The sequence below is a fragment of the Mytilus trossulus genome, chromosome 6, assembly GCF_036588685.1.
Source record: "Mytilus trossulus isolate FHL-02 chromosome 6, PNRI_Mtr1.1.1.hap1, whole genome shotgun sequence".
NCBI classification, from domain to species: domain Eukaryota; kingdom Metazoa; phylum Mollusca; class Bivalvia; order Mytilida; family Mytilidae; genus Mytilus; species Mytilus trossulus.
In genome coordinates this window covers 35,247,821-35,266,944 of record NC_086378.1, presented here as the reverse complement: position 1 = coordinate 35,266,944, position 19,124 = coordinate 35,247,821, and the positions used below count along the sequence as shown (strand labels likewise).

Below are 19,124 nucleotides of genomic sequence, written 5' to 3'. Positions count from 1 at the left end.
TCATGTCAACACAGAAGTACCGACTTCTGGGCTGGTAATACCCTCGGGGAATAAAAACTCCACCAGCAGTGGCGTCGTCCAGTGGTTGTAAATAAACTCATAATAGATAGCAGGATGTAAATTTGTATTTCCGCCAGACGCGCGTTTCGTCTACAAAAGACTCATCAGTGACGCTCGAATACTAAAAAGTTAAAAATGCCAAATAAGTTCGAAGTTGTAGAGCATTGGGGACCAAAAATTCCTAAAAGTAACTTGCCCTTTTCTTCATCATGTTTTGTGCTCTTTAACATTTTTTAACTAGCGACAAATTGAGATAAAAAAACCGTGCATCGATATCGTCTACATGAAATGGAAAACAATCCAAAGAACATGTAAACAAATTAATGTGGTGTGGAATGATCTTTATTAATTATAACAGATGTCATGTTTTGCAAAAATGTGCGTACGTTATACTGGGTTTTCTTTAATATAGCCTTGTTTATTATTTGCCATTAAAAATTGCATTGCAAAACACGACAAAAGAAAATTGTCGCTTCATTCCGAAACTTGCTATCCGTAAAAGCGTATATAAAAGGGTTTACAATATTATTTATAATAGACAAATGATATAGAAACATCAACCCAGGTCTTTCAGTGTTTGACACGTTTCCCCAAAAATCTTTGTCTAAACCTTCAACAAGAAGCAATATCACTTTCGGCAAATAACTAAATATGAAGACCAAAGTTATAACATAAAACATAATTGTCATTTTGTGAGTTATTCTCCTGTTATCTTTTCGTCTTCTTTTGGATACAGAAAGTTGAGATATAGGTGTTTGGTGATTGTTTTCCAACCGCTGTTCTTTAAAATTTATATCAAATTTAACGATATTTGAATTTGTTATTTTCGCATCCATAACTGAAGGGACAGTATTCTGCGATACGCCATCATTATCGGTTCTAGTCACTGAATTTCTTAATTTTACTCTACTACTTTTACATTTGTTCATCTTTAATTGGCTAAAGACTGTAAATCCAATTATTGAGTATAAGACGATTAGTGTTGTGACTAAAGCTACAGTCATAACACCTATCACAATGAGGTATACATACTATAAGCTGTGACTTTCCTCTACTTTACCACAACGTGTTCCAGTATTTCCATAAGTGATGCGCATGCTATGAACTGGAACAGAGCCTCTAACAAACGGTAATCGCAGTGCACATAATAATGAAAAACCAATTGATAATAGCTACGCAGTTCTCCTAACTGGTAGCGATATTGCTGGTATCAGTGGCAGACATACTTTCATATATCTCTGAACTGCAATGATGAGTAATAACAGCAACGGAATAAATATTGTTAATCCAAAACAAAATTGTGTGGTTTTACACAAAATATTGTGAGTAAATGTCACCTGGTTAAGACATTTTATCATCATGCAAATTCCACAATAGATCTTTGCTATCAAGTCAAATGCAGCTAAAATCGGTATGAAATATCTTTCATCTGGTGTTTCTTTCATTTGAAATAAATAAACCAACAAAACTTAAACATTTCCGCATGTTCCAAGAACGACAAAAATCGCAAGTATAATAATGTTTGGTATAAGAGATTCTGATATTATGTTGTTCCACTCAGAAACTGTTATATTGTCCATTGTATAATACTATTCCTTGATTTAGTGTGCAAAGGAAACTTCATTAATTTCCCAGAGTAATACAATAAACGTCAATCTTTTGAAGGAAATTGAAGATGTCAAAATTTTAGTTCAAACAGCGACCAGTTCCGGCTTAAAAAAAAAAAAAAAAACCCACGTTTCCCCAGTTAATTAGTTGAAAAAAGTTTGTAGCAGTAAAGCCAATGTGTACGACACAATTCAAAAAGATAAGTACTGACTTCTGACAGATGAATGTCTAATGATCATCTGATGGATGTTATCGGGTAGATTTCTATTACTTTTTGATGTTAGAATTCAAAGACAAACAAATTAAGTGCCTTATTTCATCTTCACTTTTCATGAGAATTTGGTAAAGCAAATTTGAGTCATCGTACACACTGTTCACATACGGACAGATAGACTACGATATATCATTATACGTCCCGACTGCGTGTGGTGTGGCGTATAAAAACAATAAGACAAAATAAAATAAAACGAACAATTTCATGTCGAAAAGGTCAACACAATCGATAGTACAAAAAAAAACAAACCCACTTCGTAGGAAAGTAAAGATTGAGAAACATTAGCACCAAAAAAATAAGTGAGGAAAACATACAGCTTTTTGGTAAACAGTTCCTGTATCATCATTTGCCTTTCCGATGACAAGTACAATTTCGGAAATTAACAAAGAAAGGAAAAATGGACGAAATTCTGCCAAAACTAATAGAAAATAACCGATGTCCCCTGTGTCCCATTAATTTTTCCTTATTAATCTATTCAATAAAAGGGTAATTTTGCTTGAAAAGAATTCGAATCTATAGACCGATCAATTCTTTAAAAAAAAAATACTTTTATGAACACTGACTGATGTTATAGCAAAATCATACTTAAATAAGGCTTCACAAGGAAATTAATATCCTTTAAAGAACGATTAAACCAGAAGTCATCACTTCTGTGTAGGCTATTTCTTTAATGGTAGCAGCTTGTGTGACAAGTTCGAGAGGGTGTAAAGTAATTGGTACTCATTAAGCAAATCAACAAGTAAAAAATTGTTTAATGATTTTAAAAAAAATGCTCCTACATAAAACAGTAAAACACATACATGTGATCCCTTCAATTTAGTTCTCATTAGAAATATAAATCCATGATTTACAATATTTGATTAACACTGACGTGAGATGTTATAGTAAAAACTAAGTTAAATAAGTAAAGTGTTCGAAAGGAGATCAAAATTCCTTCAAACAACGATCAAAACAAGGTCATCACTTCCTTGTTGGCTATTTATAGAACATTTAGAATGATGTCAAACTTGGCATGTCGAGAAAACTGATGACACGAAATTTGGATCTCATATCATGTTGAACTCTTTATATGACAATATGCAGTAAGCATATCGCACCGGACATTCACTTGAAACAGCACTTATCCGTGTTCATCATGACATTACGAACGCTCTCGACAACAAATCTTGCGTAGTATTGCTTATGGTGGAACTCTCAGCATAGTCCGAGATTACTTTGACGTCCGACGGCTGTTTTGCAAGACAAGCTGGGGCCGTGGGACGTCAGAGCTTGTCCCATATCAAAAAGTGGATATTTGCCCACCCAAAATAGATGCGCTGCTGTGTCGCTTCTGGAGCCGACTGAGGGCCTTGGAATTATATAAATCGTGCTTCAATCTCTTCATTTTTCATTTATCTCTTCATTTATGTATGTTTCACCTACCTGCCAAACCTTTTATTTTTCTATATTTTAACATTTTTCACAGAGACCCATGCTTTCTCCATTTTTGACTTTCACTTTCAAATGGACGTCAAGTTACGAGAGAGTTTGTGGCCTCGAGACTCAAATATGCAAATTTTTATATTTTGTTACCTCCTTTGTGGGGAATCGATGGTTAACATTTAGAAGCAACCACATTTTTTCTCCTCCTTTACAGGAGATCGACAACAAGCATTTAGTTCCGACCACGATAACAATCGGAAGCTCTCGGCCATTTAGGAAACTTGCATCGTAAATGAACGAGGTGTTACATTATGGTCATTTAAACTGTTTTCTCGTGGTCACGCGATAATCTTTGAAAATGAAAAGCAAAATGGAGAAATCATGGGTCTCTGTGAAAAATGTTAAAATATAGAAAGAAAGGTTTGGCAGGTAGGTGAAACATACATAAATTAAGAGATAAATGAAAAATGAAGAGATTGAAGCACGATTTATATAATTCCAAGGCCCTCAGTCGGCTCCAGAAGCGACACAGCAGCGCATCTATTTTGGGTGGGCAAATATCCACTTTTTGATATGAGACAAGCTCTGACGTCCCACGGCCCCAGCTTGTCTGGCAAAACAGCCGTCGGACGTCAGAGTAATCTCGGTCTACTCTCAGCAGTGTTCGACGTGATTGATCAAGAAATTCTATTCGATAGTCTACAGTAAAATTTGGGTTTATCTTGAACAGCCTTGTCGTGTCTTCGTTCATACTTGAGTCAATTGGTCTTCATTGGGTCTTTTTTCCCTGATAATATGGTTCTGAAATATGATGTTCCACAGGGTTCCATCATGGGACCTAGACTTTATTCCATGTTTTAGTACTCGGTAAAGGACTTCTGTAAGAAGCATGGCATGGCATACCACTGCTATGCAGATGATACGCAAATTTAACAAGTCATCAAACAATTAGATAAGTGGGATGACATCTCCGAGCGCATATGAATGAAGCTTGTTAAGCCTTGCATTGACTTGTTCCTTCCTCTCTTAGTGAACTCATACATTTTTACAAAGCGGCACGATCGTTGCGATTTGAAAATACTGCTTTTATTATTGAGATACCAAAAAATGCACGGACCAAAATTCCTGGTGAACGGAGGTTCGATGTGGCGGCCGGGACTATGTGGAATAGCCTCGAAATGTAAAATCACTGGAGCTATTTAAGAAAGGGCTAAAGACGCATTTATTTAAAGTTGCATTTGTGGATTGCTAATAGTAAAGACTTGGAACTGTGATTGATTGCATTTGACTGGTGTTGATTAGCTGTAATACATGTAATATATTTGTACATTTTAGTTTGATTTGTTGTGTTTCTGTACATTTTGATATAACTTTTTTATTTTGAGCCGATGTCTTTCAGTAACATATTTTCTAAATACAAAATAGTTATTTTAAAAGGTAAGTTAATGCATACACAAATTTTAAGTCTAACTATGGTGAAGTTGTTAGAGATTTAACTTTTTATAGTTGATTTGATGTTGTATGTTTTTAATGAATGGTAGTACCGACCGTGCAAGGGCTGTTTAGCCAGTCAAGGTCGTTAAAAACTTCCATCATCATCATGTTTTTAAGGTTTATTTTTTACTTTTGTAGTTTAGTGTATGTACGATTTGTATATCTTTTAACATGTAAATCACTTAGAGTTCTTGTATTATTATGTAGGGCACTTTAAAAATGCCTTGTAATAATAATAGTACCAGCTTGTGTGACAAGTTCGAAGGAGTGTGAGTACGATTGGTAGTCAATAAATTAACAAAACATCATTTGTTTTAATACAATTAGAGAAGCTGATTGCAAGGAGAAAAGCAGGTCCAATTTGTAGTCTTAAGGTAAGATAAAATTTAATGGATTTGAAAGTAAACATAATGACATTTTACTACTTTTAATAGGTTTGTGCTCCTATTCGTATTTTTCACTTTTATTCTATTATTCCTCGGACTTTTGAAATCCATAAAACAATGACGTGAAACCATAGGATCAGTCCTACATCCACAAGGTCTTTCATCAGTTTTTTTGTAATTTTTAAGTGTTTACTAGTATATATTATTATTATTATGAACAATTTTGATAAAGATAATTCATTGATAATCTAAATAGCAGTAGGATTTAAAAAAAAGTGATACAAAAATACCAAAGAGAGATTCTTCTAACTTATAAGACAAAATAAACATGACAACGCCATGACAAAAAAAAACCCCGGTACATACATACATCACCAAATAGAAAACTAAGCACTGCGTAAGACTAAAGCTGAGTGTGATCTCAGGTGCTTAATTTTTTTAAAGTATTTTCCCAGAGAATATTAAAATCATTTTCTTTAATAAATGTGATAAGTTTAAGAATACGACTAATGTGTTTTTATTGCCCTTGATATCTTCTACTTCTCAGGGTTTTAATCTATTTGATTGGATATATTGATGCTCAAATAGTGAATGTTAGTTGCTGAGCGTATCACATATATTGAGCAAATTACAATGATGTATCATCTCGCATCAGTTATCGCATCATATTTGAGATCATGTGATTATTTCGAATTGTTACTTTTTACTTTTTTGGTATCATCTTAATCTATCTATGTAACAAATGTTGCCTAAGTTTGTTAATCTTTGCTTTACATCAACGAAGTGACATATATATAATTAAGTTTAACGGGATGATAAATTATATATATAGTGAAATGTTCAAGTTATGATTAAGCAAACCCTTTGCTTTGTGTGTTTGTTTGCTGTACACATACTGATTTTGTGTCAAGGAAGCATACCCTATGTCTATTCTTATTTTATAAGCCAAATTTGGTTAATGAAACAAGAAAGTTCCTCCAAAAAACAGTCAAAAACATTAATCTTTCAATTTACTTTTCAGAAGAAATATAAATCTATGTTTCAATATACATAATGTTTTTATGAACACTGACGTAAGATGTTATAGTAAAGACTTACTAAAAAAGAGTTTGCAATGAGATCAATATCCCTTCAAACAACGATCAAAACAACGATCAAAACAACGTAGTTAATAATTCCGTGAAGGCTATTTCTAGAAATGTACCAGCTTGTGGAGCAAGCTCGAAAGGGTTAAAGTGAGTTTGATACTCATTGAATTAACACAACATTTTTTTTATATTCTATTACAATATTTGATTGCAAGTATGAAAACAGGCATAATTTTAGTCAAGGTAACACTTCGATGTTTTTGAAAGTAAACATAATGCCGTGTAAAATCTTTAAAAATATCTGTGCTCATATTCTTTAATGTTTCACTCATATTTTTTTATTCTTGAGACGTGTCTCTTTTTATTGAGGAGAAACCTATATATATTTTGAGTAATTTATAAATACATCTTTGAACGTCAACCTTCAGTTATTTATCAGTTGTTAATTGTTCAAGTGTTTATACGTATAAAATTATAATCCTGGTACTTTTGATAACTATTTATACCTTATTCTTATGAAAAACATGTTGGCTAAGATAATTTTAAATAAATGATTTAAATAGCAATATCAAGTTTCAATTGTTTTATTACTAAAATAATACCAACATTATCAATTTACCAATCTTTAAGTAAAAATAATTTGTCAGAATTCGACTTATGAGTTTTGAATATCTTTGGTACGTTTAATCTATTTTGTTTCATTGTTATTAGTATTTAATTAATGCAATGTATTTGTTCTTTAACGTCCTATAACCTCTTAAGTGCAGGTCGTTTGAACATCCTAGAAATACATCTGATAGAGCAGAAACTACAGCACTAAGATAAGCGTCTCGACCAATTTCAAATGGGTTCACAATATTCGCCTACTACACTACAAAATATCACTGTGCTTTATTTCAGTCAATAAGTTGCAATGGGTTTTCAAGTTCTATTGTTTGTGCTAGTAACAGTCTGTGTTGTTAATTCCTATTACCAAGATATGTTTTTTATGCAAATCTTTAATAGTAATGTATGAAAAAATAAAAAATAAAAAGATGTATCGCGATTGAAACTGTCTACCGAAGATCGAAGGGATATAGATGTAAGCAACTATAGATCATCAAATGAAAAAAATTGAGTCGTCTGCAATAGTAAAATATTCAACCTGGATGGAAAATTTCTAAAATTTGACCTATTTGGTCAAACGAATATTTCTTTTCTTCATATTGTCGATAATAAGAAATACATCTTTGAACGTTAAACTTAAGTTGAATTTTCAGTTGTTAATTGTTCAAGTGTTTAAACATTATTCTTATGAAAAAAAAATGTTGACTAAGATAATTTTAAATAAATGATTTAAACATGTTAAACAGCAATATCAAGTTTCATTTGTGTTATTACTAAAAAAAAATACCAACATTATCTATTTACCAATCTCTGAGTAAAAATAATTTGTCAGAATCCGCCTTATGAGGTTTGAATATCTTTTGGTACGTATTATCTATTTCTTTTTTTCATTGTTACTAGTAGTTAATTAATACAATTTATTTGTTATTTAACATCTTTTTACCGATCTTAAGTGCTGGTTGTTTGTACATCCTAGAAATACATCGGAAAGAGCCAAAACTACAGCACGAAGATAAGTGTATCGACCAATTTCAAATGGGTTCACAATATTCCCCTACTACACTACAAAGTATGACTGTGTTTTATTTCAGTCAATTAGTTGCAATGGATTTTCAAGTTCTATTGTGTGTGCTGTTAACAGGCAGTGTTGTTAATTCCTATAACCAAGGTAGGTTCTGTATGCAAATCTCTTATAGTAATGTATGGAAAAATAAAAAATAAAAAAATGTATCGCGATTGAAACTGTCTACCAAAGATCGACGGGATATAGATGTAAGCAACTATAGATCATCAAACGACCTTAAACACTGAGCAAAACCAATTCCTTTAAGTGAGTATCGCTTTGAAGTTTATTTAAACATAATTGTTTAGTATTTATGTGAATTGACCAAATATTGCATACCTTCAACATGTTCAATAACATATGTAACATTTTTATTTTCTGTATTCTGGTGTTGATACCCTGCATCTGTGAAACTGATCAACGACAAGGTGTCCCCTTTAAAAAGTCTTACCAAAATTATATTTCGTGTTAAAAGCCTCTACTGTGGATTCATTTATTTTCGTGGGTATCAATTTTCGTGGTTTGAGGAAAATTTACATGTTCGTGGATATTTGATTTCGTGGTTTTGGCAAAGTCTACACCCATTCCTTTAAAAAATTTGTTATTCGTTGAACATTTGAATTCGTGGTTCTCCTGTACCCACAAAATCCACGAAAATTGGTATCCAACGAATATTAATGAATCCACAGTATTTGACATTAAAGAAGTGAGTTTGATAACCAGTATTTTTTTAAGCGAGTTAGTAATTCTTAGCAAGTTTTTGATGTACAATTGTGCTAATAGTTTGTTCTGAGACTGAGTCCTGGTAATCTACTTTTGTATAACAATAAAAGTATGCCTCTGTCTAGTTTTTCACATTGTTCTAAGTTTTTAACATTTTAACTACAAGGTATTGTATACGTTCCGACATATATTTGTTTGGACGTGCAATCAATTAACCATTTCAGTTGACAAACTCAAACGCACAAACAAAAGCATTACTACTGTTATAAGTCTGTTCGTTTGTTTTTGTGTTATAAGTTGTATTGATATTGATGAGTTGTGTTATGAAAATATACTGATATCCCTTCCGACTCATACTAGGTTTCTTTTTCATAGCCAAGCCTACACGATGCTTATTTCCATGTGAATTTAGGGAAAACATACCAATCGTGAATGAGCTTAGTAGTATATGGTTTATAAATTCTCAATCCTTTGGTACATATACCAACTTATCACGTCCAATAGGAGAGCAGACATCAACATCTGAATGTATCATGAGACATGGGCCTTTCTTTATACTCAGGTAAGATTGCACGAAAAACAAAAAACATTGAGGCAAAAAGTCACATCCGGATCATCTGATTTAAATCTTGGACTTTTAGTGACAGTCTACTTTCTCTGTAAATATAGATAGATGTGGCACGATTGCAAATGCAGACCACTATACACCATAGTTCACGTGGGGACTGGATGTAAGCAATTAAAGGCAACCGTACGGCATTCAACAATAAGAAAAACCTATACTGTATAGGCGCCTATAAAAGGTCCAACATGGAAAACATGCACAAATTCAATTCAGAAAACTAATGAAATGAAAAATAGATATAACAATCACGAACTAGCGACTACCACTAAACTACAGTCTCCTGACTTTGGGCAGGCACATAAAGAACGTTTTTTATTTGTAATTGTTGATAGTTCATTTCTGTCAGCGTTTCAAAAAGACAATAGCCGATGTAAAACTTGTTATTTAGTTTTATCTTATAACTCTTCAAACATGTAAACAAGTAAAAACTGCAACTCTGAACAAGCCATTTATAGTATGTCATATTGAACGAGATTTGTTTATTTTTGACAAACTCTATATTTAATTTTTATCTCAATCGAAAACTATTGAAAAGCCGTTGTTAATTTATTTGTGTTTCAATTAAAAAATCTTGCAAAAAGAAATAACACCTTCTGTAAAAACGAAGTTTAAATCTTTTAAAAGGTAATCAATCATGAAATAAATTTCTGTAACCTTAATTATTTTATTAAGTTAAATATATACTATTTACTCATACGAATGAAATAGCGAGTTAAACATCATAGAACCCAAGTATACTGACGCTCTTTTACACATTTTTATATTACTTGCAACTAATCATTTCTTACCGGAACTGTTCACAAAATTTTATACGAAACACAGTAAGGCTGGAGAAAGAAAAAAAAAACTCAACCAGAAGACATGTGGGACCGTATATGAAATAAATAAATCGAACCGTCTAAAGACACATGGTGTATCGTCAATATGAGAAACAAAAAGGCCAGTCCTATATTATTGAATTGTGTATAATTTCTGGTGTTGTACACTATTATCTAGGTGGTATATTGGATTTAAAAAAAATATATATCTGAAGACACAACTTGGACCATAAACAGAGACAATTAAGTCCATTTTGTCATCAATTCTTATAAAACTGAATTATACTAATAAGAAACAAAAAAGAAATATGACAATTGAAAACAACCACTGTAAAACAGACACATCTTTTTTGTGATCTGATTTTGACATTAGTCCTAATTGTGCTCATTGACCATTGTCATTTAAAAAAATCTTTTATCATTGTGCTCCAATGCATAAACATCAATTAATGCGATCAAATGTTGTATGATCTAAATCTACAGACACACAAACATTTTGAAATGTTCGTTTATGTTAAAATACATGTAGCTGTAGAACACGACTTTAACTAATTTGGTTTTTTTTCTGATAGAGAATTTGGACTGTATTTTTGTTTCAAGTTTATGGCCCTTACTGATACAGACTGGGTCGAATACTTCAGCGCAGGTAAAGTTTATTTCTATCATACAACATACTATTGAAAGGTAGTGGTGATTTAGTTACCGAATTATTATCAGAGTGCTAACTTTCGCAGATGGTTATTGGCTACAAATAAAATATGAGATTCTAATAATAAAAAGTTCTTCTTGTGCACTTCTAAATAGCATATAATATTTCATTGAATATATGTCTCGTTACTTAAACAAGTACATTTATTATATGCTTTCAGAGTTGTCAATTTTTTGTTGATACTAGTAGTTTTCTAAACCATTCTAATTTAGTAAAAAAAAAATATTTGTTTAATTCATATGAATCAAGTTTGGACTGGTGAAAAATAATGTTTCTTCAATCTTAAATCAATGCATGTATTTATCATAATAAAATCAACGGTACCAATTTTGTTGCACCAGATGCGCATTTCGACAAAACATGTCTCTTCAGTGATGCTCGTGGCCAAAATATTTGAAATCCAAATCTTAAATAAAAGATGAAGAGCTATAATAAACTTAGTCTTATGTGCACGATTTTATCATTTTTTACGCAAACATATCATATATTATCGTCAATTTTTTTTTCTCTCTGTCTGTTATGATGTGAAAATATGGTGGCTAATTATTTGTCGTGTTTTGATGCCGAAGTTTACCGATCGTCACCTTATAGGAAACTATTAACAAAGAAACATGTATATTGAGCACGTGTATAGCATGTACAATCAGATAATAGTTTATTTCAATGAGAGATCCTTGCGTATTGCAATTACCGGATTTTCACGAGACGGGCCACTTTGAATACGGAAAATATGTCGGCGAATTGCTTCCTGGAAGCAATCAATTAAAAAAAGGTAAACTTTATCTGAATGTGGACAAATCAAAGATTTTTCTTCAGAACAAAGTACATGTACAAAAGTTTTATAATGAAAACTACCCATTCAGTTATAAAAACATATGCATCATTTTTTTTTTAATTTGAGATGTCATATGACTTTAATGATTGAGCTCGTGACTGATTGGATTCGAGAGGCGAATGATACATGCATAGTGTAAAGATTGTTGGCAATCTTTATTTAAGCAATATATTTAGTCTCTAGATATTCAATAGTCTCAGGTTTTCTAAATTGAAAAATAACTAAACTACTATTTAGGGTATTATTATTACTAACAATGAATACAAAGAATAAAAAGTGCAATATATTTGACGGTTGTATGTATTTTTGAGCATGCATTATTTACCTATTGGATTTTGTCACGATCAGTTCAAATTTAATCATTATCCTGTTTTTAACGGGAAAACCCCTTTTTATAAACCGAATCACACAATAACATTGCGTGCACAAAATTATATCGTTACAGTTCAAGGTTAATCATGTAAATCACTGTTAGAACGTACATCAATATTGGATTAAAAAGAACGAAATCACGGTGTCATAAGTCTCGACACCGATTCAACAATATAGAGTATGTAAATACAAGTAACTAAAGAAATGTAAAATTAATAACAAGCTAGAAAACAAAGATATTATTCGAACGCCACATGTTGGCGGAATTTCGTAACGGTAAATCGGCAACTGTCAATTTTACCGGGAACGACGTTGTAGTAACACAAATAAGTATTGTCGTGTTATTAAACGTTCACAACACTCAGAATAAGGCGCACAAGATCTCTTACTGTAATGCGTTCGTTCGATACATTATTTCTTATCCCTTTAAAAATATCTTTATCCATCTTATCAATGAAGAAATCGGAAATCTTAGATATTTTGATACGAACAAACACCATGTATAGTTATAAGATACGGTATTATGTCGGTCACAATTTGTTTTTAAAAGCCTATGCGTTCAATTTACGGGAATAGAAATGTATAAGCTATATAAGATGCTTATTGTGACAGCATTACAATTTGTATGGCACTTTATAAACTTATGTAATATAATTATTTATCAGAGACAAGTTGTATAGATAGAGGAAACAAATAATAGTTGTTGTTTATCTTAACTCTATACGTTATAACTATTTCTTTGGACACGTTTACCCGTTTATCGACGCAAATAGTCTCGCTCCTTTTCAATTCTCTCGGTTTTTGTTTATTATCTATATTTGTCTACATATGATTTGGACATAGGTAGACTACTGTTGCTTATGGTTCCACTGTTTGTTTTGTTTTATAATTGTTTTCTAGAGTCTTTTCTAAATGATACGCGCGTCTGGCATAAACAATTTTTTTTAGTGTATTTTGGCAAGGTGGGACAACATCAAAATATCCAGATATATTATATTAAAGAGGACAGCAAAGCATATGAATAAGCAGACTAACATTGTGCACATATAAAGCCATAAGTTAATTTATCAAATAGAAACTTTGATTTTACAGGAAGCGAGACTCTGTTACCATTTTGTGAGATGTGTGATGGTTCAAAATTTTCAGGACCAGGTTATTTTTCAGGTAAAAATTATTGATATTGCTCTACTGCTTACTATGAAAAACCTATTTACAATGATTACAGATAAGTTGTATAAGAATCTTACCTCATAAAGATATTAATATTTTTGAAACATTTAAAATTAATTTCAAGTATCATTTTTTTTTTCATTTTATCACAATTACAAAACACTTCAGTGCTATATTAATGCCCTACTTCTTATATGAGTTATCGTTTCTATCCAAATAACTGTTAACACCATAGTTTATTTAAAAGTTCTTGTCATTGTCTGCGTCGAATATCCCTCATTCACAACAGAAATAATACTGCGAAGGAGATGCTATTACTTACTAGCAGATAGACACGAGATTTTATATGAAAAGTATTTGAAATGTTCCAAAAAAAAAACCTAAACATTCACAGCAAAATTTTTAGTGCTTAACGTCTTTATATTGAGCATAAGTGTAATATGTTTTACTTTAGGTATGAATGCATTTAACATTTTAATTGAATGATTCATTTTAACTTTACAGCTCGAAGTGAGTATACTATTTTCATAGTTAAATTAGTAATTAGAGTAAACTAAATAAAAAAAAAAAACCTATTTAACTTGTATTTGCTCCATTTATCTTCGGATTTTTATAGGAAAGTTATAGCAAGCGTACAATTCGACGCAGTGAAGCATTGCTAGTTGACGAACGCAACACTTTCTTCATATTTAAATACCAACAGACTCTTTCGAATAAAGGTCAATAATTCGTTGTTGTGTACGAATCGACAAAAAAAATGTGTGTATGTTTCAATTTGCTTCGTTATGCTTTGGCAGATGGACAAAGAACTGTTTGTAGGTTTCAAATTGCTTCGTTATGCTTTATATAGCAGAAATATACATAAACGCGCAACCACTTCATGGTCGGAATTTGGAAGTCTAAAGTTATCTACAGCAGTTTGATGCTGCCTACACGTTAAGAAAACTTGCACACACGTTCTGAGAGATCCATGTGTAGCATGTTGCCAGTTTGGACTTTGTAGATTGAACAAAACAGATTAAATATATAAGAAATATCATTTGACTATTATATTAGTAAGTAAAAAGCACCCGTCAAAATACATGATCTCAAATCAATACATACATAAGTCAACATACCACCGTCATTGAAAGACAAGTGTCCCGTTTTGTGTCAACAAATTGCATTCAATTGAGAGCGACATTGGGTCAATTTTAATAAGGTTGAATAAATTGATGCTCATAATGCATGCAAAGCAAGAGCTGCTTACCCTATGGACCCTCTCCTCACCATTTAATTTGAATTGATAGGTACTTATGAACTCACATTGTGTCTATATTATATCTTGACTTTCAATAACCTCGGTATACTCTGTATTCTACTAAGCAAAAATTAATTTGCTCACTCAAATTTTTATAAAGCATCCACCATATTATAATGAAAAATACCATTTGTATACATATTACAATAAGGCTATCACCTCTTGATAACAGTGTGATTTTTTAATACTTGTAGATCAACCGTTGATGCGTGATAGATCTCGACCAATTGGTTGCAATTTACCGTCGATATGCTCAAAACGTAACAACAAACAAGTGTGTTGTCCAAATTCTGAGCCATTTGATAGTGGAAGAAACTGCAGAGTACAAACCTCAACCGGAAGTTACAGGTATAACAGACTTCAGCGGTATGGTAAACCTAGTCCACATGGTTACTCTGGATATAGGATATCTAGAGGTTAATGCACGAATTATGAAATAAAGAAATACAAACATATCAAACACATGTGTTTTTTCGTCATCTTGTTAACTCCCCTGGTCCAAATGACTTTGTGAGTTATTCATCACTTTGAGGCCGTAAAAAACCGATAACTTTTAACAAATGCAAATAAACAAAAACTACTCTTCTAAAACTGCTATATAAAGAATGAAAAAAGCCATACCGCATACATAGTCAAGCTATACAAGGCCCGAAAAGACAAATGTAAAACAGTTTAAACGAGAAAACTAGAGACCTAATTTTTGTAAGAATATTGATAGAAAACGAAAAATGTGGTATACAGCAACAAAGGACAACAGGCTTTAAACTTGGTACAGGAACATACAGAGTGGGGCGGGGTACAATAGTAGGAAGGCGCCACTCCTGCTACTAATCTTGGACAATGGTATTACAATAAAACACAATATCAAATTTAAAAAATCTGTTGGAAAGGGCTTAACTCATCACCTCGATACAATGCAGAATTATTTCTAACAAAACACTGACCGGATGTACTCATACATCCCCACAACAAATAAAATAAATTTTGAGCCAAGTCCGTTGGAGATTTTTTGTTTATTTTTTTCCAGATGATCCATATTGGTTACAACCATAGTCATCAAGGCTAACATTATTATATGGGTAAAATGCAGGTATGGTTTATAATGTTGAAACTGGTATGGATAAATAAATTCGATATCAGGGACATACATGTTCAAAGCACATTATTCTACCAACTATACTAAAATAAGGAGATGTGGTATGATAATCAATGAGACAACTTTCCAAATCACCAGAGTTCAAAAGTGGATTTATGCAATTATACGTCACTGGACGACCTTAATCAATGAGAAAAAAGACATACCGTTTATTTGTATATAAAATGCCCCAAAATTGATAAATGTGACACAATTCAAATAAGAAAACTAAGGGCCTAAATAATGAAAAACTAATTTACAAAAAAAACCAAAAAAACGTGAGGAATGAACCGAGACAACTACTGAACTACAGTGTCCTAATGGGAACAGGCAATTAAAGTTTGTGGCTAGGTTAAAAATGTGTGTAAGCGTTCAATCCTCGTCTAACGTGAAACAGTGCTGTAACATCACAAGCTAAGAACAAACTGTGAAAATATATTGCAATTGGGTTAACTTAAAAGATCGAAACGATGCACAAGGAAAAAATTAACAAAGCACTAACTAATATAAGAGTTCTCACATGCAGTTACTGTAAGCAAGTTCAGAAATATTTACAACTTATAAATAAATCGCGCTCCCCTAAACTAAAGTATTAATCAGGAGACATCGAACAGACTATGTTTAAACACGTCATAATCAGCATGAAAAACGCATGACCTTGTGTTATGTTGAATTATAAGTAAACAGTATCGACAGGACATAGAATTTTGTGTTCTCATAACTGAATATATAAAACAAATTATGTTGTTATGTTTTAGTTTTTCCAAAAATTAAATCAATGTTAAAGACACTCATTCTCTTATTGATAAGTACTGATAAAAGCAACCTTTAATTTTTTTACTACCGTGTTAAATTGATTACTTTTAAGAATGTATTTTTTTAAAGGGTTCGTGTTGCTTAGTCTTTAGTTTTCTTTGCTGTGTCTTGTGTACTTATATTTGTCTGTTTGTCGTTCTATTTTTAGCCATGGCGTTGTCAGTTTATTTTCGATTTATGAGTTTGACTGTCCCTCTTGTAGCTTTAGCCTCTTTTTAATAGTTCCGAAAATATTGGCTCTATAAATGAATCCACCTTAACAATAAGGATATTATATACCATTTAATGCCTATTTTTGACAATAATCATAAAACGTTCCTTTGGAGTAATTGTACTAAATAAAGATTCTTACAAATCAAATGCATTATTCGCTATTACTTTGAAACCTATAATAGAAAAAGAGAAACGAAACTGTAAATGGGAAAATTTTCAGCAGTGCAAGGTCTACAAAAAAACAATAATTGCATTTTTACATTATGACTTTGATTGAGAGTTGTCTCATTTGTACTCATACCATAGCTTCCTATTTCTTGCGAGGAACAGTAAGCCAATCTTACTTTACTAGTCGCACCCGTCGTGTTGTTCATTGAAAGAACAAATTAAAATATGGAGTTTTCACAAAATCAATTTAGATTTGAGTACGATATTGTGGTATAATTTTCACTCGTTCACGTACAACAAATGCAACGTAGACTCTTTAACATGGTTACCCTAAAAATCTAGTGGTAGCTTCATTAAGTGATTCTTGGCCACATAAATAAATAGATGGATCGTGGTGTAGTCTGAACGAAGTCTTGCAAGTTAACATAAACACAAAGTCGATTAAAAGTTCAATACTGTATTATTCAAAATCCAAAGTACATGTAACAGTAATATAAGTTTACATCATATAAACCGTAGTCTCAACAATACTGTGGTAAAATCGTAAATGTCCTAAGTACACGCCTCTCGTAGACAACATTTCATTTCATTTCTCAAACAACAAACCTTATGAAGAAAAAAATTGCCAGTATAAGAATAATGGCATTTTGTTTGCTAGCAAAACCTCTCACTTGTATGACAGTCGCATCAAATACCTTTTCTTAAACAAGGTAAACATGAGTATGTAGATACTATATTGACAAAAATCGCACATTTGTGTATTTTCATTCCATAATTCACATATGACAATGACGGTTGCCACTTGTAGAGCAGTATCTACTTACACTTCCAGAGCACCTGATATACACCAGTTTTTGGTGGGGTTCGTGTTGCTGGATTTTATGTTTTCTATGTTGTGTTTTTGGGTACTGTTGTTAACATGTATCTGTTGGTCTTTCTCTTTTTTAGACAGTTAATATAAAACAAAATATGTGGTACGATTGACAATGAGACAACTCTTCTTCCATAAACTATTTGATTGTCAATAGTTTCAAATACTTTTAAGTAAGGTAAATACTTTTGCAATCATATTTTATTAGTTATTACATATTTTGGACAAAAATGACGTCGAAGGTAATGCGTTTGGTGGACTTTTTCGCATGACAAAATATAACTCTAAAATAATTGATAACAATAGTCTGTCGTCAGTTTCTAAGTTATTTATAAATCAAAACAAATAGTTTGCTGAACAATCTTTATGCAAATTTTAATTTTTTACATAACTTAAACATAACAAATGTAGAGAACATATTTGTGTTCTACTTCGTCATCTGCCAATACATGGTGTACGTTAATATATTTACAATTGCTAAACATTATACATGAATCATATGCTCGGACATTTTATCATAAGGTTCCTTAATTTTGATTACTGTGAACAAGAAATAAACACATTAACAAAGAAATAAAAACACCTCTTTTTATACATGATGTTTATGCTACTATTTTATTTTTAAAGAGGTATATTTAGATTTCTTCCAAACTTCGGTGTAATAAAACATATATTGACAAGTTATGAAAGTATAGCAAGTTTGTCGTACTTTCGAACCAGTGTGCATGTATATGATTTTCATAATTCATGTCTTTCTTTTTTTAGAATAGTACCAGCTTGTGTGTCAAGATCACAAAATAATGTTATGTAGGATTGACATTAAGCAATTAATATTATTTTAATAACAATATGTGAAATACCCCTACGTTTTACTTATCGGATATTCAACATTGGGTTTACAAGTAGTTTGGCCTTAATCATTACTGGAAAACTAGCAGTCGTCGAAATTCACAATGCGTAATGATTGATCAACAGGGTTAAAAACGTATTCCGGAATGAAAAATAATACAAATTTAAATTAGTTCTAAAGGTGATATTTTCAGCCAAAAACAAGTTACCAATAAACAGCATAATAGGTACTTTTTATACCTACTATTTCACGCAGTATATCTTAACTCGCCTGTTCTATATCATTGAAAAGATTTGGAACTCGAAAATATTAGGCAATGACAACTCGTAATAGTGCAGCAACGTAACGCTTAAAATTATTTATAGAATGCACACAACTTCATCCACACAACCATATAACTAGATAACATTTTCGACAAGTAACCATATCTTACTTACTTCTAAATTTCATTTCATATTCTCAAACAGCAAACCTTTTAAAGAACAATTACCAATATAAGAATAATGGCATTTGGTTTG

The 19,124-nt window shown here is 31.8% G+C and overlaps 1 protein-coding gene across 1 annotated transcript; it reads left to right on the top strand.

Moving 5' to 3' along the window:
- The first annotated feature begins 8,030 nt into the window (after window positions 1–8,030).
- On the top strand, window positions 8,031–13,261 carry LOC134722683 (uncharacterized). Its single transcript, XM_063586303.1, has 4 exons — window positions 8,031–8,106; window positions 9,100–9,286; window positions 10,740–10,813; window positions 13,176–13,261. Exons 1-4 carry the CDS (start codon window positions 8,043–8,045, stop codon window positions 13,259–13,261), a joined length of 411 nt encoding a protein of 136 aa, XP_063442373.1. The 5' UTR covers window positions 8,031–8,042.
- The last annotated feature ends 5,863 nt before the right edge of the window (window positions 13,262–19,124 follow it).

Bases quoted from the DNA above. Each gene is read 5' to 3' on its own strand.
- LOC134722683 (XM_063586303.1), top strand. From the start codon at position 8,043: ATGGATTTTCAAGTTCTATTGTGTGTGCTGTTAACAGGCAGTGTTGTT. The intron at 8,107-9,099 runs GTAGGTTCTGTA...TCTTTTTCATAG, and splicing joins TGTTAATTCCTATAACCAAG to CCAAGCCTACACGATGCTTA. The intron at 9,287-10,739 runs GTAAGATTGCAC...TTTTTCTGATAG, and splicing joins GGGCCTTTCTTTATACTCAG to AGAATTTGGACTGTATTTTT.